Source organism: Dermochelys coriacea, chromosome 5 (genome assembly GCF_009764565.3).
Source record: "Dermochelys coriacea isolate rDerCor1 chromosome 5, rDerCor1.pri.v4, whole genome shotgun sequence".
Classification (NCBI taxonomy): Eukaryota; Metazoa; Chordata; order Testudines; family Dermochelyidae; genus Dermochelys; species Dermochelys coriacea.
This window is the reverse complement of record NC_050072.1, coordinates 89,674,850-89,695,997: the sequence shown is the minus strand read 5'-3', so window position 1 is coordinate 89,695,997 and position 21,148 is coordinate 89,674,850. Positions and strand designations below refer to the sequence as shown.

The window sequence follows — 21,148 nt, the reverse complement described above, 5'->3', positions numbered from 1 at the left end:
AAAATGAAGGTGAAGATGACGGAGTTTGCTGCAGAAGCCAGTTTAAGTTTCATGTTGATTTAGCTGACAGTCCATTTAATTTGTTTGTGTGGTTTTTTTAATATTTCATTTAAACTATTTTAGTTAAAAACAAACCTCATTTAAAAAAACTTGAATGTTTAAATTCAAAAATCCACATGCTTGTTTTGTTAAAATTCTATGCTTGCTGTTGAAGAAAAAAAAAATACATAACACTGTTTTAGTTAAATAAAGCAATTTAAAATGTCTGTCTGGTGATGTTCTCCTCCTAATACAGCATGGTAAGAAAATCCTCCAAATATTGATTAGTCTGTTGAATTGGAGATAGTTCACCTCCCAACGACTTCATAGATTTCTTCAATTACCTTTGGTAAATGAAATAACCAAACAATCATTCATTTTCTGATATAGCTGTAAAACTAATCTAAAAAGTTTTCAAAATAAATCACTTTAGAAGTGTATAGTGTGTACCTCCTAAAAATGAAACCTACATCAATCTCAGAATTGTGAGGAATATGTATTAAGGTTATAACAACCAATAAGAATGCACTTTTATGTAGAAATACATGATTAAATTGAATCTTCCTGACTAGTGATTTAAATAGATTTGATTTAAATCAAATCCACCCTGCTGATATGTTCAAGTGATTGAACTTGTGGGAGTCAAGAGCAACTAGCTTGACACAATACAGTTAAAAACATGGTCAAAAATTACCACTGCTAACACTTGGATTTTAAACTTAAAATTAAACCAACTTTTATTTGGAGCACCTATGAAAATTACAGCACTTTTACTCTTTTGCTGTTAAATCATGCCAAACTACAACTGACACTTATGCAGCACAGAACATTTCAAAATTATGTTAAAAAATACTCCAAAAGCAGTCTTCAACACCTCAAACAATTCTAGTTGGTATTTTCCCAAAATGTGTAACATACACAAAACAGATTAAGCTGCTTGAACGTATCTAGTTAGACCAAATTCAATGTACTGAATAATTTGTATAAAGTTTCTTCCAGTACTATAAATGTGTCGAACCTATTACAATAGATTGATTGGGGAAACGGGTTCTCCCCAACCCCAATACAGGGTCCTGATCCTGCAACTGGCTACTAACAGATCCCTGTGCCCACATGGAATGCCTATAAAGTCAGTGGTGCTCCATGTGGGCATGCATAGGGGGTCTGCCCACGTCCAGCCACTTGAAGGATTAGGGCCCAACACTGTTAGTTTTAGAGGTTTTACAGCTACTGCCTTTGAATTGCCAAGTAGTTGTATGTAGTTAGAATATCCCAGGTGGCCACAGAAGAGTATTTTACTTTATTTAATGTTTTTTTTTTTTTTTAAAAAGCTTGAGGCCAAATAAATTAACAAGGAAATGAACACAAGAAATTAAGAACTGCATTGGTAAATCTAAAAATCACATCCACTTAAAAGTTAGAATCTTTCTGACCTTTGTTTACTTAAGTGCACCAACACAATTGTAGACATGTACCAGGTTAATAAAATTCATGCCATTATAGGAATCAGTAATTAGAAAAACTGAATTCAAGAGTTGCATTCTCTACTATAATCATGTTATATTTCTGAAACATCTGTCCTCATCTAATCAGTTAAAAAAAAATTACTCTCTCAAGTCATTTGAGTACTTTTTCCTCCCTCTCACACTAACAGAAAAAATGGCTTCCCTTCACATCTATATTTTCTGGTTTTGTTGTGATAAGAGGGAGGAGTCTATAGCCTGGGTAACGTTATGAACTACAGGAGCAGGTGGTCAAATTTGGAAGATAACAAAAAAAAAAAATCCAGTTATCCACTAAACCAGCAGCCCAACATTAAAAAAAAAAAAAAAAAAAAAAAAAGGTATATTCAGGAGCATGCCCAATTCAATAAATTTTTTTATCATCTGTTAGCATATTACGCATCTCTGGTTATATGCTGCTCAAAAGAAAGGCAAAATAAGACCATGAGACAAGCCTGTTGTATTGTAAGTCAGATAAAACCAATATAAAACATGAGGTGATGAGGATGTACTGCTAACCTTACTTTTCAGTTTGTGCTTGAGATCACTAAGCAGTGCTCTATAACTTCATTTATTTGGGAAAGATATATGAAACCATACAATTTAAACACACTTGCAACTATCTCTGGAAGCCTATTTTCTAGTTGAACAGCAAATATTCTTCTGCAGTGTTTAACTGATAGCTGTACTACACTTAGTGAACACAAACTTGACATCTTATCCTGAAGTAAAGCAATAAGGTGGCTTTATGCACTTAAAACAAAAGAATATGGAGGCTTCTATTTGCTAATAGTCATATAAAAGCAGAACTTTAAAACTTAGTGTTAGCTAATAAGAGGTCTAAATAGTTTACTACAAATCAATACCACCCTGTAAATACCCACTTTATTAACAAAACAAGTGCCAAATCTCATTACAGGGTCCAAAATATCTGAGAAATATTACCAATTGTTACCTTTATGTCTAGACTTTGCAAGACTAATCATTCATTTTCAAATAAGCCTGACAATGTGCAAAAGTTCCCAACATCATGTGCTAGAAATAACAAGTGCTACTCAGACCAAGAGATTCTACTGAAATCTCAAGTCTAAAATACGATAGCGAAGTCAGTCTCATACTTTGGGCAGTCGGCAGTCACAGTGAAGATCCTGAACTCTTATAGTTTCTACATAACCAGTTTCTTCCCCACCACAAGTTAGAACCTTTGCCCTCTTCTCAGTGATACTAGGTAAAATATATTGCCATTAAAGACTTGGTTGCATCACTACTTACAGTATTATCAAACGTACTAAATGTAATTTTGTTTAAATAGTCAGATAAATAATCCTCCTCTTGTTAACTATACAATTCTCCTATTCATACAAGGATTATGTTCAGAAAGTGCTTCCTGTGAAAACTGCTTCAAATGAATGAATTAACCTTGCAAAAATCTAACTTTCCACAATATGCAATTTGTCGACCCTGCATTGTGCAGTCCCATATTTACAAAATACTTAAAAACTTTACATCTGTCTTTTACCATACAAAAAAGTGCAATTCTCTCACCCCATCTTGTGAGGCAACAACATTCTTCATAAATTCTACAGAATAGCAGCCTATGACAAGCAAATAAGGTGCTTAGCTTATGCCCAGGATCTAACTGTTTAAGTACCACCAGGCAGTACATTTTATATACTGGCAGATTCAGTTCCTACACTACTGTCGCAGTGGTGCTCCAGCCAGGTTTGCAAGCTCAATAAGAGCCAGTGCACCATGCAGGCGTTCACGCTGCTCCTGAAGACGACGGCGGGCAGCTGAGGGAGCACTATTTTTTTCCTCATCATCCTCTTCATCAGACTGAAGATATTCCATGGGATCTTGCTGTTCCTGGTCAGCTTTCTGAGCTGTTTTGCTTTTCAAAGTAGGTGTGCGCTGTTCTCTTGTCTCCCAATACCTGTGAAGTCAAAGTTTTACATAGTTTATAAGCATCATCCAACTTGCACAACAAGTTTCATTGAAAGCTGACAAGAATCTTCCAAACCAGAATCTTAAAACATGATTGGAGCATTCATTTCATTCCAATTGCTAATTTTTCAGCCCTTATTTTGTGGCATTTAAACTAACAGAAAGCTTTCCACCTCAGGAAGATGATGTGGTATTCAGCTCCCTGTCCCCACACACACACACACACACACACCTCCCGAAATCCTTTCTACATGTTGTTCCCACACCTCCATCATGGATTCCAAGGCCTGGAAGGACCACTGTGATAATTTAGTCCGATCTCCTTAATAAACACAGGCCAGAGAACTTCCCTGAAATAGTTCCTGTTTGAACTAAAGTATATCTTTTAGAAAACACTCAATCTTGATTTAAAAGTTGCTGGTGATGGAGGATCCACCAAAACCCTATGTACGCTGTTCCAAAGACAGGAAGATAGGGAGTATTGTTATCCACATTTTACAAATAGAAATTTTAATGTCCCAGAAACTAAGATTAAATGACTAGCTTAGAAGTCTGTCGAAGTCAGGAACTGAATTCAAATCTCAAGTCCCAGTCCACTACAAGACCGACCAATATATCTCCCTCTCGCTCGCTCTCTCTCTCTCTCTCTCTCTCTCCAAAGAGTCAGTCAGCTCTTATTACATCTACCACCACCTTCCCTCATACATGCATATTTAACAGCATGAACACTGCAGTACCAAAGGAAAGCACTATATTAACAGCTGCTGTAATAAGCAGAGAGCCACTCAAAGGGAGAATCATATAGAGAAGGGGGAAAAAAAAAAAACCAACTACAACTAGAGAAGTTAATTCTAACCTCTGGAATTTAAACAAATAGCACACTAGGGAACAGCTGAATCATTCAACCTGAAGAGAAAATGAAGAACAGAGGAAGTGTGTTGTATCATCTTTGGAGTACAATGCTTTTATACAGCATGCAGTAGCACATTCATCAAAATGAGACATCTGTGTAACCATGGAGGGAATATTAAGAGCTTCCTGAGAAACTATGTCACAAGTGCCTAAAAGAAGAGGTTTGATTTGGGATGGTTGTGCCAGTGAAAGGTACCAAGTCCATATTTGATACTGATGACAATTTTAATTCTCTTAGAGGCTCTATGGATACGCCCTTTGCTAGATTAACTCTTTCTTGTGGCACAGGTGTGAAGGAATCAATACATTCAAGAACTGCAAGGTGAATAAGACCCAGAGAAATAATAATGAGAGTCTTTAAAAATTGTTTCACATAAAGGTTGTATAAAAAGTATTATAATTCAACAGGAATTTAAAAATAGACTGAGATGACAAAAGACACCATGAGTGTAAAAGTTTTTGGCTTCTACTGACATTTCAAACCTCAGTGCTCTCAGCATCTTAATAAATAATTCTAGATGGTCACAGTTTAAGAGAACTTACTTTGCTAACCACTCAGCAACAGCTTTATTGTCAGCTGTTTGTTTTTTACTCAGTCTGCCTGTGGGTTCTTCTCTCTTCAGTCTTGCATAGGGATGCTTGGGACAATGACGGTTTGCATGTGTGAATCTGCTTAAACATCCTTAATAAAAAAGGAAGGACAATAATCAAGAAAAGCAGTTGTCCAACATGTAAGCCCAAAATTTACGAAACTAAATTAAATTAAACTCTTCCCGCTCTAAAATCTGGATTCAATTCACCATAGAATGCCCTATAATCAAAAAATTAAGTAATTGTTTAAACAATCTGCTTATACTTTTAAGAACTTTGCTTTTAAACTGACAAATGTTTATGTGGTTGCACACAGATTTATTTTCCCCCCTTTTAAAAGATTATCTAAAATTGAGATCCAGGGCACATGTGGATGGTAGTACTAATACTACTGCCAAACTTGCCCATGCTTTAAATACTGCCAGTTATTTTCTGATGGCTCACCGTTTTCTGAGCAGACGAAAGGCTTTTCTCCTGTGTGAAGACGTTGGTGTGTTTTGAGCTGCCCACTCTGAACAAAGGCTTTTCCACAATCTGGATAGTCACACAAATAAGGCCTTTCACCTAAAAAAGGTTGAGTAGAATTTTAAGAGTTATAAATTCAGAAAGTCTGGACAGCATTTAGTGATTGTCCATGGCTCAGTGTTTCTGCCGAGGATCCCCTAAATCAATGATGAAAAAACGAATTCTTTGTGGAAAAATAATCATAGCCCAGAAACAGTAAAAATCCACTTCCACAAGGACATCAAATTGAAATTTAGTCAACTGAGTTAGTGTTTAAGTTGTCTTAGGTGCTACACTTGCCCTAGTTCTCGACAGTTGTGATTTTACAATGATATTTTGCAATTTACACATCCTTTCCCATGTTACTATGTAAAAAGACCGACACAAATGAGAAACAAAGTGACAATATAAAGGAATAATAAACTGAGCTAACACAAAGTAAACAGCAACTACAGAAAAAATATTTTCTATTAACTTTCAGTTGCAACAGTCTTAGGTGTTACTTATAACAGAAGTAATTTTCAAACAAAACAGGGATTTGAGTGTTCCTAATACAGCAGAAGTGATTATGTTGTGGTAAAATGTAGAAATCCTCTTGCATAAGCACAAAAATATTTATATTATGGGGTGACTGATTTAATCTTTGTCTAGCAGGAGGAGGGCTTGCAGAGGCTACAGCCACTCCAAAATTTGGCTTAGCCCCCCCTCAGAACTGGGCACCTGACCAGCAGCCAACGATCTCCAGCCACCCAGCTGCTGTCTTGACAGTCTCCCCTTCTTTGGGAAGCTGATCCATGGCTGGCAGGACTCTGTGGGAGCTTGCCCAATGTTAGAGGTTGCTGTGCCTGAGTGGATCTCCGCTGAGCTGGGGGGACAGAGAGCCTGTCTGTGCCGGTGCCTCTGTCAGGAGTGGGAGTTGCAGCTGCTGCACTGAACAATTGTTCAGGCTCGAGTGTTCAGCTTAAAGAGACAGTGCACTACACACTCACAGGCACACAGTCTCTCATATACTCCCTCCAACACACACACAAACACACACACACAGACTCACTATTATTGTTATTTCTTAGTACTTTCTGTCAAAACGCACAATGCACATATATTCTCTGTAATTTCATTCTTTCAAAGTTCATTAAGGATTACAGTACTGTTAAATTAGTTTTTTGACTGGACTGTGCATTTCATAATTTTATTTCTCTTATGCTTAAATTTAATCCTTTGAGTAGTGAGTTCTAAAATATCTAATCTGCCCTGGCTGGAGTAATTATCATTACTTTTACCATATTGTGCTGTGTCATTAATTATTTAAAGTGGTACAATCAAATAGCGTCCTTCCAGAATGTAAATTTAGCTTATACTCACTTTAGCAGTACAAGTTTAAAAAAAATTAGCTGAACTCATAACTTTAAACATTGTGCAGATGGACACTTTTTTCAATTTTCATTATATTTGTAAAGTAACTTAAAATGTGTACAAAAATAAATGCAGTTCCAAGTCTGATACTAATAGTAATGGAGTCCAATGTTAGTGAGTCACATACATGATCGGTAAACATAAATGACAAAATAATTAGAAAAATAAATTCCTGTCCTTAATAAAAGGAAAAAACCAATCACATTAAAAATTAAATACGTTTTAGTGGAGTAAAAAATAATTGATTAAAATAGAGTAGATAACGGCAGTAACACAGAGTATGTCTTTTAGAGAAAATAAGACAATTTTATTTATCTCTACTAAACATAGCATACAAAGCATCTAACTTGTGTTTCTGATATCGGTCTTAAGGCTCCAAAATGTATACCTCAAGTTTGGGATTATCTTGCTGTATTATCTCCTGATTGTTCTAAACTTAAAATATGGCTTTAATAGGGGTTTTTAAATACGTTTTTCTTTCTTTATATAGGAATTAGATACACTGCTCCTATCAGTTCATTTCTAAAGTTATCTGCAAAAAAACCCTGGAATATTCAGGTATTTAAGTAGCCCCTGGAATCACAGTAAAAGTCCCCCTCCCCCATCTGAAATGGCACCTCTGCTTTCTCCCTACATGGTTCACATCCCCAGAGTGTGGCTCCCTGCCACATGCCTGCTGCAGCTGCACATGCTCTGGCTTAGGCTGACGACGTTTCGGTTTGCAAACTGGCTGGGGCTCAGGAGCCACATAGACCCAGCATCCATTCTCTTTCCCACCCACTTCCTCCTCCTGCTGCTGCTAAAGACTGAGCACAGAGCAGAAGGTGTCCAGGTAATGCCTTCTCTAGCACTTGTGTGTTCAGTTCTCTTTCTCGCACTGAGGCCCCCTGCTCCAGATTGACTGCAGCATGAGTTATATCATGGCTCCGAGTCTCCAAATATCTTACTCTGCCATGTGCAAATGGCAGAATTTTAAAATATAATACAGTACTTTCTCCAATTTAAAGTAATTAGCTATTAATATTATTTAACCAGTGATTTTTTTCCCCAGAAGTTTGCATTTGTTAGTTATTATTAGTTTATTGGCTTAATTATTTTTCCTATTGGTTTTCTGTAAATAACTGTTGCACAAGTGAGCTGCTATAGATGAAGTTTAAAACCAATCAATCTGTGTATTTTTATTCCCCTTCGGAGGATAACAGATAAAACACACATTTAAGTGCATATTGTTAAAAAATAAATAAGCATGTGTGCCCACAGCATGTATAGTGCCCCCACCCTCCCAATTTTCATTCTAGCCCACCTCAGCCCTGCACTGGGAAGAGGCTGGAGCCGCCCCTCTTGTCTAGTACATGAAGGACGGCACTTGGCTGAAGTTATGTTCAAAATCTGTAGTACTGTTCACAATTCCACCACTAGGTGATACTAAACAAATACTATTTGGCCAAAAGAAACAGGATTGCTAACATTTCAGAAATAAAGCTCTGATTACAATGGAAGTTAAGAGTCTAAATACCTTTGGGAATCTGGGTCTAAGTCCCTAGCCTACGGCCAAATCCTGAGGTCCATAAATGGAGCCAGATCACCCTTGATCCATGCACAGAAATCCACAGATCCTACCCTTTCCAAGAGAAAATGGGGTTGTTGCCTCCACAACACTTAGCATTTCCTGGACTTGCACAGAAGCAAGAGCTTGATATGGATTTGGATGAAGAATAATAGTGACTTGTGAATGGGGTTGGCAATATGCTACTCATTATGGTGATGAACCTTGCCCTGCTTCAAATTTCACTGTGAAAGTTTAGGGGAAGCAATACTACAGTCTGAAGCTGCATTTCCTGCCTCTCCAAAGCCTCTGGCAGCTACTACTAAGCAGTCATATGCGACCCAACCAATGGTAGAATGGCTCCAAGAAGGCTTCTGTCCTTTACAGAGCCCTAATAGCTAGAGCTAGGAGGGGCAGTTCCAGGAAGACTGCAAAAAGAACTTCAGATTTTCTTCTCTTCCCAGCTATTTGCTGCTTGCTGTCCACAGAAAAGTGTTAAGACCTTCAGTTATACAGGCAAACTACCACTAAAGTCAATGGGAGTTTGCCTAAGAAAGGACATCAGGATTTAGAGGCAGAATATTAGGTCAGCTGAAGACAAATGTGCAAATAATAAATACAGCTAATAATTTCTGCCTTCCTGTTCTACACGGAAATTTCAAAAGTAAATGAAATGGGCAAACAGTCTTTTTGTGAGATCTAACTGGCCAAATCTAGTACTGTAGTAAATCTACACAAGTCAATAGAGTATCACCACCAAGGATGTATCTTACCCAACGAGTTTTCCATTAAGACAATCTGAAGCGGTTAGCACTTCAGGGATAGAAGTTTAACATTACCGAGGAAAATGAAATACAAGGACATCTTGTGCATGACCAAAAAAGAATAGAGAAATTGGTGTTTAATACCGGCAGGCAGGCAGGCAGGCAGGCAGAATTGCCTTATTTGATCCAGAAAAATAAACCACAGGTATTTTGAAGGTATTATCAAGTGTTGTGATATTTTATTGCAGAATATGTCATGTACATAAGAAAAATCTGTTCAATTACGCTTAGTATAAGGGAACATGAATCTTGCTTTTCAAAAGCAAGATGGGTCCAGTTTGTCAATACATAAATGTTTTAACAAAGAATTAGCCAGTTTTCTGTAACACTCTTACATTATTTTTCCCCAAAAAGATGCAGTTAGGTGTTAGTCAGGTGGTCAAAGGTCTGTGTTAAGACAGTCAGCAGTTTTTTCCCCCTAATAGCAAGAGCTGAGCAAAACGGAGCATCTAGACTTCATCACTAGATAAAGTTTAAAAAAAAAAAAAAAAAAAATCTGATCTCCCCTGATCTAAATGCATGTTAACTACATAATTTTTAAATAACTACTCCTAGGAAGAAATTTTATCCTTAAATTTAATCCAGAAACATATTACATCATCAAATAATAAAACACAAAAAGAAGGGGTGGTAATGAAGAAAATGAGAGGGGGCAGGGTCTATTTAAATCTAGTCAATTTTTTTTTTTTAAGCTCAAAATATTATACCTGGCCTAAAGCTCCCCTTTCAATTTTTATGGATTTATTAACATTTTCCTTCTCTGCACTCACCTTTCCATTATTGTGTAAAAGACCCACACAAGAGGGAAACAGAGAAAAGAAAGTGAAAAGTACTGTCATATATAGAGTAAAACCAAGAAAAAAAATCCTCCTTCTCTTTTTCAGTTACTAAATGTAACATGTAACTAAAGCAGAGGGAAACCATCTCTAAATGTTTCCTTTTATCATAGCAATGCTGGTTGCTCTGCCACAATTACTCCAGTATAAACACAAGCAGTTACACAAAGATAAATTAAAAAAAAATAAAAAGGTCTTGACCAAACTAACAGACCTCAGGGAAAAAAGTAGTCCATTCAATAATGAGACCAGAATACTAATTGTAAGAATGGAAGAACTTCTACTTGATAAATATTTTTTCTATGCACAACATCACATTCCTTTCACTTACCAGTGTGAGTTCTTTTGTGTGCCTGTAAAGATTTCTCTCGTGGAAACACCCTGTTGCAGATGTTACAACGGATTCGGCTGGATGAATGCTCTCCCTCACTTATTAGATCTCGCACTGTGTCTGCTCTTGGTCGGCCACGTCTAATACCATCCTATCAAAAAACCCACACTGTTAAGAAACTGTGCAGTTTGTTTAAAAAATATCAATATAGTACTTGCAGACACAAATGATTTAGTCCAAGGGAAGCTTTTCTAAACAGAAACTTTCTGTTTCTCGAAAGTATGTACCAACACATCAGGAAAATACAGTTGTTTAATACCTTTTATTTTCCTCCATCGTAATTATTCACAAAACCTTAAAAGAACCACATCAAGAGATTTAAATCCATAGCAACTATTCTTCCCTGAAAACAAGTTAATCACAAGGCTCCAGCTTAAATGTCATTTTTAAAGAACACAAGTAATTAGATACTAGAAACATGTCATTGCATAAACACAACAATAGCATTCAAGTTCACACACACACACACACACACAGGTGAAAGAGCTGGACCCAGGGATTACCTCGATTTAACATTAACTCTTGAACCAGTTTATTGTTTAAAAATAAGCATATCATAAAAGCACAGCAAATACGAAGTCTGGGTATATCCGGCACTCTAAATTATTTTATGGTAGAAGTCACCAGATGGCTATTACATAGTTTAAAAAAAAAAAAAAAAGTTCTCAGCATATGAGCTCTGTTCAATCTTCAAATAAATGTTACATTGTTTTTAAATTGGTGAAGTAATTTCTTTTTGGGGTAGCCACTACAAGCAGCAGCACAATTTGTTCTCCGCCTTAATCTCTTTAAGGAAAGTAAATTCTTGGTTTCCAGGGAGCAACTCTGGCCCAGGCATTGGTGTTTGGGCTTAGATTCCTGAAAAAGGAGGATTGCCTGTGTGCTGCTTGAGTACTCTTGTTCAAGGATTGAGGAACACAGTGTAAATAAAAACATCACTGATTTCACCTCCCATGATGAAACCCACTTGCACAGCACTATCATCTTGGCAGAGGGAAGACTATTATATGATATTCTAGAATATTTTGGAAAGAGCCAAACTTTTTTTTGTAACTTTTAAAATACGTTAGACTAAGTTACCTAGCTCCTATCTCAGGGAGTGTCAGGACTGAGAGGTTTCTGAGTAGCAGCCGTGTTAGTCTGTATTCGCAAAAATGCGAAATGCATCCGATGAAGTGAGCTGTAGCTCACGAAAGCTTATGCTCAAATAAATTTGTTAGTCTCTAAGGTGCCACAAGTACTCCTTTTCTTTTTTCAGGATTGAGAGTCCCCTCCCGCTAAACTTCTCCCTTTCCCTACTATTGACACCATGAACTTATAATTGAAAGTATAAAGGCCATTCCAACTTTGGATCAGTTAGACTGGCATAATAGAACAAGAGGCAACATTTGTCAGAACTGAACAGCTCCACTTGTGAAAAGGAAAGAGAGAACTACTACATCATGCATAGTCCTCTGTCAGCTAACAGATTGATTTGAGCACATTTTTAAACTTCAGGTCCAGAAAAGACATGGCAATAGCATTTGTATGAATGCAAGTAATACACAAGAAGTCTTGGAATGCATTGTTCTGAGACTTATACAACTCAGCTAAGTTACTATTTACATTTTTATCACTAAAGGCAGCAAAGAGTTGCTGTAATCAAAGACTGTGAACGGCTAGCCAACTACAAAAGCAGTTTCTCCTCCCTTTGTGTTCACACCTCAACTGCGAGAAGAGGGCCTTATCCTCCCTGATTGAACTAACCTCCTTATCCCTAGCCTGATTCTTGCTTGCATATTTACACCTGCCTCTGGAAATTTCCACTACATGCATCCGAGGAAAGGGGTATTCACCCACGAAAGCTTATGCTCCAATGTGTCTTAGTCTATAAGGTGCCACAGGACTCTTTGCTGCTTTTACAGATCCAGACTAAACAGGGCTAGCCCTCTGATTTTTATCACTGTAGTATTTTTAGTAATGCGCATTTTGGAGGTTCCTATTTTAACACTGGGATCTAAATGAAGTAAAAGATGGTTTTAGAGGAGCCTGAATCTTGAAAGAACTCAGCCAACCAGCCGATTTGCAGAAGGATCATGTATTTAAATATTTACATTTCCTCAACTGCAAGCATGAGTTAAGAGGAAGTTTGGACGACCAGATTACCTCCTCACACTCTACACCTTGGCTGGGGTTGCAGTACAACAGAGATTATTACCTTCCATACAGATTCAGTTGTTACTAAGGCTGAGGGTGGGAAGTAAGAGCACAACTGGACTCTCAGGGCCAGGCTGGCTTTGCCGGGTTGTCAGTTTGGAGAAGCATTTTTATTTGGAAGCTGAGCATGTGATCTGGAATCAGCGAGACACAGCTGGCGTCTTACGGAGCATTTACACAGAGAAAGAAAAGGAGGACTTGTGGCACCTTAGAGACTAACAAATTTATTTGAGCATAAGCTTTCGTGAGCTACGGCTCACTTCATGGGATGTACAGAAGCAGCGTGCGGGGTGGGGCTGCACTGCAGAGGCTGCAAAGGGCCACGTGTTGCAAACAGGTGAAATTCTACCACTGTAACGACCCCCATACCCGAGCGTTTACTGAGAGGGGCGTCAAGTCACTGGGCCACGCTCCCCGCAGCTCTGCTCCCAGCCCCGATCTCCGCGCCCCAGCCCCCGAACGCCCAGACTGCAGGCAGCCCCGCCCGCCGCGGGACCCTAGGCTTATAGACTGACATTCCGCACCGCGCCTGCGCACAAAGTGGAGCCGGAGCGCCGTCGCGCCCTTCCCAGCCAGCATATGACACAGGCAAACGCCGAGCGAGCGTCCGGCGGGCATAGTTTTGGCGCGCGAATGTGTCGTCACCGGCGCACGAGCTGCACCCGGAAGTGACTTCACTTTAAATCGGGGGTGGTGGCCACAGATTCACCCTTTAAACGCGACAGACGCCCGGCGCCCGCCCTCCCCAGTGCCCACAAGCGCCCCGCGGCGGCGGCGGCGGCGGCGCCTCCCCCATCCCCGCTCTGGCCCAAAGTTCCCATGGGCCCGGCGAGGGTTTAACCCCATCGTGCCCAGCTCCCTGGCATGCTCCCTCGGAACTCACCTTCAGGTGGCTGCCGCCGCCGCCGCTATCTGGGCTGCCCGCCTCCTCATCCTCCCCGCTGGAGGCTCTGACCACCCCCCCTCGAGGCTGCTGGACGGAGGAGGGAGCGGCGGCGCTCGTGGGGCTGAGGGTCACGTTGTGCGCGTTTTCCCCCCAGCGCCAGGGATACACCATGAAGTCACTGAAGCCGGGGCTAGTGGGGACGGGCGGTGGGGGCGCCGGCTCCTCGCCCCCCCGGGACGGTTTAATCGGGGTGGTTTTAATAACGGAGACCAGGACCCGCTTCGGGGAGTCCTGGCAGAAGATCACCGGGGGGCCCGGGGGCGGCCTCTCCGCCATCGCGAGCCCCTCGCAGGCAGCGGGGCGGGGAATCTCTGTGGCGGCTCAGGCCCGCTCTCCCGGGCGCCGAGATCTCACCCTACGGCCGCCTGTCACCGCCTCAGCCACTCATCGCCGGCCGGTCCTCTCCGGTTCGCAGCGTCTCCCCTCCCGCTCCGGCCGCCGACCTGCTGAGCCGCAGTGTCAGCGGCGGCCGCCGGCCATAGCAGCGGCCCGCGGAGAAGGGGCCACACCTGCGCTTCTCTCGTTTGCAGCGGTGTCGGCTCCCCAACCTGGCCTCGGTCACAACAGAGCCCGAGCCGCCGCCGCCGCCGCCGCAACCCCTCCGAACCTGCAGGCAGCCCGGCCCCTGCCGAGCCCAAGATTTTCCCGCGTTACATTTCGCGCCTGGGCGGAACCAATCACCGAATCTCGTTGATACTTAATGGAGTGACAGCCAAGTTCAAGCAATCACCTGTAAGAAAATGGTCGGCCTCGCCCCCGGGGGCGGGATGTGGGTGGAGCTCGCTGGCATCCAGGCCCCGCCATTGGCGGGGGAGCTCTCCGGCCAACAGAATTCGAAACTTCTTGGGATCGCGGGCCAGCGGCGGCGATGCTCCGATGGGGCTGGTCGGGTGCTGATTGGGCCGCTGAAGGAAGGAGGCGGGGCTATCGTGGCAGTGTGGTGGGCCGTAAAGAGGCCGGGCGGGTTGCTGAGTTTGGCGGGCGCTGTTGTTGTCTTATTCCTTGGGCCAATCGTGGAGGCAGAAGATAGCTTCCCGCGCGCTTTCACCATTTATGACGTCTCTTGCTTTGGGTCACCTGTTCATCTTAAAGTGGCTAGGCGGAGGTATTGCTGGGGCCTGTGGCGGCTCCTCCTTCTCCCTCCCCCGGGCACTGTTAAGCCAGCGACCGCCCGCTCCAGGCTCCACCTCCGCCTCGCTCGCTGCCAGGTGCCGCTTGCTGCTGCGGACGCAGCCCGGCTCTCCCACGCTGGGCTACGCACCGACTGGCCCGTGGGCCGCTGCAGGCGCCGGGACGTACCCGGCCCAGCGGTCGGCGGGCAGCCTTGCCACCGCCTGCATAGAGCCCCTGTGCTGCGGGGGTGGCCGCGTCTGCTGATTTCGGGCACGGGCAGAGTGACCAGCGCTCCTCGGGAGGAGACGTAGCAAGGACAGCGGGCGCGCTGTTCATCTGTCGGGCCCGTTCTCAAGCTTTTCTCTGCAACCTGCAAGGCTGAAGCTGACTTTCATTACACAAGGCGAGCCGGACCCGCCCCTGATTCTCTCCGCGCTGGGGGCCGTGACTTGACGAGGAGGCCCTGGCAGGCTGTGCTGGGCCGGCCGGGACTGCTGTCCTTCTCCGCTCTGCCTACATTGGAAGACTAAGTTCCCCAAGGGGATGTTTGTTGTGGTCTGTTTGCCCCGAGACCTGGAGGGCGGATTTTACAACGCTGTTAGGGCTTCATTTGAAACAAAATTAGGCATTTTAACTAGATGAGTAAATAGTTACCATCGGTATACTGGTTGATGGTAACTGCCCAGTCGTTGTAGATGCTTCCATGAAGAAGTGGGAGTGTGCTTTTGAAGTGTCAGAACCGTTGTCCTATGAAAGCAGCATTATCAAAAGGAGGGGGGAAAAATCTGCCTGTGAAGACCCTGTGCTCTCAGCTTGAAAAGTCAAATCTCTCACAACAGTCAGAGATTGCATTTTAAAGTTATTCCTGTTCATATTGCAATAGCATCTAAAGGCTCCAATCAGGATAACTTCCTACATACTACATATCAGATGCCCTGTCTTAATCAGTTTCAATTAACATGCGTTTTTTAAAGTGCTGCATGTCAGTTTTAGAAACAAGCCCTTGTGATACTTGGGGGACAGTTTGCCACTGGGATGTACAACTGTAGTTAAAAGGAAAGGAGTACTTCTGGCACCTTAGAGACTAACAAATTTATTTGAGCATAAGCTGTAGCTCACCGAAAGCTTATGCTCCAAATAAATTTGTTAGTCTCTAAGGTGCCACAAGTACTCCTTTTGTTTTTGCGAATACAGACTAACACAGCTGCTACTCTGAAAACTGTAGTTAGAGCATCCTAAATTATTCAGAACTCTTATTTGGTACTGAATCAGAAGTAACCTATAGCTGCAATAGAATTGTATTAGTATTTGATTTCCTTACACATTAACAGTTTCATGTGCACTAAGGTGAACATCATTTGTAATCTGTATCAAGAAAATTTGCTGAGTTAACCTTTCTACCCTAATCAATGTACAGACAAGTTTGTTCCATTCTGTGATGCTTAAAAATTCTAGGCATGTAGCCAATTTCTTGCATTGTTATTTTGCAGAGTAATAGCTGCAGCCTTAGTTTCTTGATATTTGTCCATTGATATATCTTCCCAGTAACAGCATATTGAAGGGTTCTAATCCAATTTGTTATTGATTCAGTTACTTATTCCATCCGCAATATGGAGTAATCAGTAGATGTGTCCAATCTATTGTTTTGAATAGAAGTTCTCCAGCACTGATTGAAGTACTTGGGATCTTTGTCTTTCACATGTATAACACACATCTGGTTTTCCAAAACAGAAATTTTATTACTAATTTATATCTTTACAAGAGCACATGATTCTGTGTAACCAAAAAGATTTCCAAGTTTCATCCAATATGTAAATGGTAGCAATAAATTGTCTGAAAATAGATAGTGAAATTGCTCTTGGATAATTTAGCATTATACCATGTGTTTTTAAAAAAAAAAAAATTAGTTGAACCTATCTAACCATTGCCAACATATCTGAGCATCTGCTAGCATGGATACTTACATCCCAAAAGATTCTCATTGAAGTTAATACTACTTCACATGGATCCAGCAGTCCCACGAGCAGATTGCATTACAGACCCAGGGCCTTTATCAGCTTTTACTTTATCCATTTGAGGTGTGTGGTGGTGTGTGTTTTTTTAAGGCTTCAAAATTGAGAAGTATGAAGACAACCTGTGAAGCTTGTTCATGTTTAATACAGAATAAATACTACCTATCCAGCTTATAAAAAAATCAGCATTAATATTAGAAAATGTTTTTAACAGATGAAGAGAAAAGATTTGGAAATAGATACACCTGTATATTTGAATTTATCCAATATACACCTAAAAGGATAACTGCATTCTTTTTTTTTTTACTCTTGTCATAGGTCTGGTCAAACTCCCCCTTCTGGACACTCACTAGGCTGCTGTGTTTGGTTCACTTCCCACACACTGGACCCATATGCTTTTAAGCTCCCTTTGTCTGGGCAGGCTTCAGTCATCTCTTCCATTAGTCTTTCTGGCACACTCTCTCTGTTGGGTATCCCTGCTGGAAGTGGGAGCTCACAGCCCAGCTGCCTTAGGGCCCTACGACCAGTGCTGATCCTCTACATTCCAGTAGCTTAAGCACTCCCTTTCCCAGAGGCAGAGCTCCACTTTGTGGGCAAACTGGTGTATGGTTTAAATCTTCAGGAACATGTGATAGCTAAAGCAAAAATATACAGACTGAAAAAAAAAATTCTAAACCAGCCATACTTTATGCAGCAAGAATAAGAGATGCATAGCTGTGTGGGGAAAAAAAACAATACCTGTACACATTCTTGCCACAGTGTCCTCCTCACTCCATGAGTTCCCTACTCAATGTCTGTTAAGGGGGGGTCCAGAATTCTGCTGCACCCCATCTCCTCCTTCCTTCTGCTCAGTCTTGCCTTCTTGTTCCAGTCTCTTTTCACTTTCTGCTGCCCACGGTACTTCCCATATATTGTATTAATTCTGTCTTCCTCTTAAAGAAGTTTCATACAATGTCACACTAATACATAAATATTTGCATTTTTAATACAATGGAGTTCCAAAAATACTTAATTCAATAATGTTTAACTTAATTTAAGAAGGTTTGTTCAGGATATTGCCATATCTGTCAGAAACAGTTACCCAACAAAAAAGTTATAGTACTAATGCCATTTTCCTTAAGCTCTGCCAACATCCCTCACTGTTGGCCCATTTACACTCTTCCTTCAACTAGTACAGTGAGTATCAAATTGCTTTTGCAGCGCAAAGAGGACTTTGTACCACTTGCCAGCGTGACAGCAGCCAAATGGAAATTACTGTGAGCAGTAAAAAAAAAAACAACACCTCTTAAACATGCAGTACGTGAGCCATGTTTAGGAATGTAAGGATGATGAATGCGAGGGGGAGAACAAGGTTTTCAGACAGGCTATAGGCAGCAGGCTAGTACTGGAGCCCTGCATGGGACGAGTGTAGAGCCCTGCAGTGGGATTGGGATCCTATGTGTCCCACACTACCTGCTGCAACAATAGCAGGAGTGAGATTAAAGAATAGTCCCATGCAGGGATCTAAAATGCACCACAGAAGTACTAACAGTACAGTAACTCAGCTTTCTCTCTCTCCGATTTTGAATACAATACACAATTACTACATGAGAGCTTTGCCATCAACTTCATGGGATACAAGTTTTCATTGCTTATGTGGTGCTATGCCACCTCTATTAATTTTATAATATTTGATAATTACTCCTAAGATTATTTCTAGTATTTTTTTATTTAAAAGGGACTCTGAACCAAAAACCCCACATTAAAAGAACCCTAAAGGGCAATGAAGCTCAGCATCAGATCTGAGCTTTGTGGGAGGCCACTTTTCTAAAACAGAATGACTCACAAACTCAGATCCAAACAAAGCCAAACTTTAGAGAAATTTTCAGATCCACTGGGCCCATCTCCAATTGTATTCCTTGTTGGTGATTTTATTAGGAGAATAAAACATGCAACGTGTACTAAAACATTTCCATGACTACTTATATGATTTTTTCAATCAATCCTTGTAAATGCAGGTGAGGGCAGCCAGTATGCTGGTCTGGGAAGGCTTGGATGCCCAGTGGTTCTCTGCTGCATTGCCTTCCTCATGGTGAGGTTTAGATGCTTTCTTCTCTAATCTGTTTTATTAGCACTACAGGACAGAATGTGCTAGTACTTACCCAAGTTTTAAGAAAATAAAATTACATTTATAGTGAATTGTGCAAACTTCAATAATATGATTCTTCCTCTTTTTTCATATATGCTTTGATTTGCAGTGAAATAGTTAAAGTTGACATTTAAATTTTCATTATTGGGCATTTGAGTCAACACCCCATTAGAGCTATTCTTTCATGCTATCAGCAGATGCAGGCAGACAATGAACACTGCACTGATTTGCACTCAGATTATGTTTTTTCATGGTTTTCTTTGAAAACATAAGGGCAGGAGATTTATGGTTTATCTATATGGGGAGGTTACTCTGGAATAAGGTAGGGGAACTGAAAGTGCAATAGGTATTCCAGAATAGCTCCCCATGTAGACACTCTTATTCCAGAAAAAGTGTTGGTTTTTTTTTCAGGTTTATCTTTATTCACATCCAGTAGCTAGTCTGGTTAATTTCTCTATGTAGACAATCCCAAAAAGAAAGCAATTCTGAGATGTCAGTCTAAAAACAAGGTCGCCAATCTGGTATTACCTAGCCCAAGTCAAGCCCTCCGAGTTCCTCACAAGACAGGTGGAGAAAACACTATTTTGGTCAACCTCCCAGGATATTTATCAGGAATCCCTATTTCTTCCTTTTAACCTCTAATTTCAGCCCTTCAGTTTTATGGTCAATTTAACTTGACTGTGTAAAGATATCCAGAAGACTTCAACCAGAAGCCTTTAGACTTTCAAGGAACAACTTTTAGGCATTCTTTTTCCCTCTGCTTCCCCCAACCGTCCTCTAAGCAAAACAACTGATTTCTTGAGTAATAATAGCATTATTTTCTCATTATTGAGTCTGCACATTTACCAGCTTGCTGGGATTATTGTGTAAAGAAAAACTAATCAAGTAATATTTTACAAATGCCTGTGCTTTACACTCTGCTACAGTTGTTGGCACCATAATCTTTAATATGTGTAAGTGAAAAGGAATAGTAAATGTTTTACAGACAAATTCAACCATAGTCTGATTGGACAGAACTCCATTGACTTCAATTAATGTGTACTATTTCATTAGTTAATCTGAAAGGATATCCTAGAGTCTTCTGTTTTGACCTTTGCAAAGGTTACACCCCCTTTTACCTATGGCATCTTACAGGAATAATTTTTTTAATTAAAGCTAATATTAAAATTATCTAATACAAAGGTTAAGGAAAGAGTTTCTATACAACTGGGTATAATGTACTATACGATGAGCAGCATCAACCTTCTACCAGTTTAGTACCAGACTAATTATTATTACTGAGGGTACATTTGCACTAGAAGCAGGGCCAGGTTTACACCTTATGCCCCCTTAGGCACAGCATCTTCAGCACCCCCTCTGCCTACAGCTGACCTTCGTGTTTCCCATAATAATTGAAACTTTTAACCCATTTTTAACTTCACGATGCCCCTAGGCACGTGCCTGCTGTGCCTAATTGGAAATCCGGCCCTGAATACAACAACAGCGTCAGTGGTCCAGCTGTGGTGCTCCGCTCTAATGCGGACCCTTACTTCAGAGATGGATGGAAGGGATTTTCTGTTGCAGTAGTATAACTATCCCCTCCAGAGGCGGTAGTAGGTGGATGCAAGAATTCTTCATTGCACCTAGTTCCGTTTACATGGGGGCTAGGTTGACCTAACTATGGTGCCTTAGTTTTTCATAGCCCTGAGAGACACAGCTAGATTGACCTAGGTCAGAGATGGGCAAATTATGGCGGCCCGTGGGACTGTCCTGCCCAGCCCTTGACCTCCCTGCTGGGCAGGACAGTCCCTCCCCGCTGTCCCCTCCCTCACAGCCATGCCACAAGGTTGGCAGCGCTCTGGGCGGCGGGTTGCGCGCTCCTGCAGGGCAGCGCGTCTGATTCCGGCTGGGCGGCACGGCTGCCATTCACACTGCTCTGAGTGGCACGGTTAGGGGGCTGGGGACCCGGGGGGCAGTCAGGGGACAGGGACCGGTTGGATAGGTGTGGGAGTCCCGGGGGGCGGTTGGATGGGGCGGAGGTTCTGGGGGTGCAGTCAGGGGACGGGAAACAGGGAGAGTTGGAAAGGCGTGGGAGTCCTGGGGGCCTATCGGGGATGGAGGTGTGGTTAGGGGTCGGGGCAGTCAGAGGACAGGGGGCTGGATGGAGGAGTCCTGGGGGGCGGTTAGGGGCGGAGGGTCCCAGGAGGGGACGGTCAGGGGACAAGGAATGGGGGGGCTGGATGGGTCGGGGTTCTGTGGATGGCAGTCAGAG

At 41.8% G+C, this 21,148-nt stretch overlaps 1 protein-coding gene across 1 annotated transcript; it reads right to left on the bottom strand.

Moving 5' to 3' along the window:
- Window positions 1-750: 750 nt before the first annotated feature.
- Window positions 751-14,358, bottom strand: ZNF367 (zinc finger protein 367). The gene is made up of 5 exons (XM_038403410.2): window positions 13,582-14,358; window positions 10,443-10,593; window positions 5,433-5,552; window positions 4,941-5,079; window positions 751-3,474 (listed from the first exon to the last, which is right to left on the bottom strand). Exons 1-5 carry the CDS (start codon window positions 13,918-13,920, stop codon window positions 3,237-3,239), a joined length of 987 nt encoding a protein of 328 aa, XP_038259338.1. The 5' UTR covers window positions 13,921-14,358; the 3' UTR covers window positions 751-3,236.
- Window positions 14,359-21,148: the final 6,790 nt, after the last annotated feature.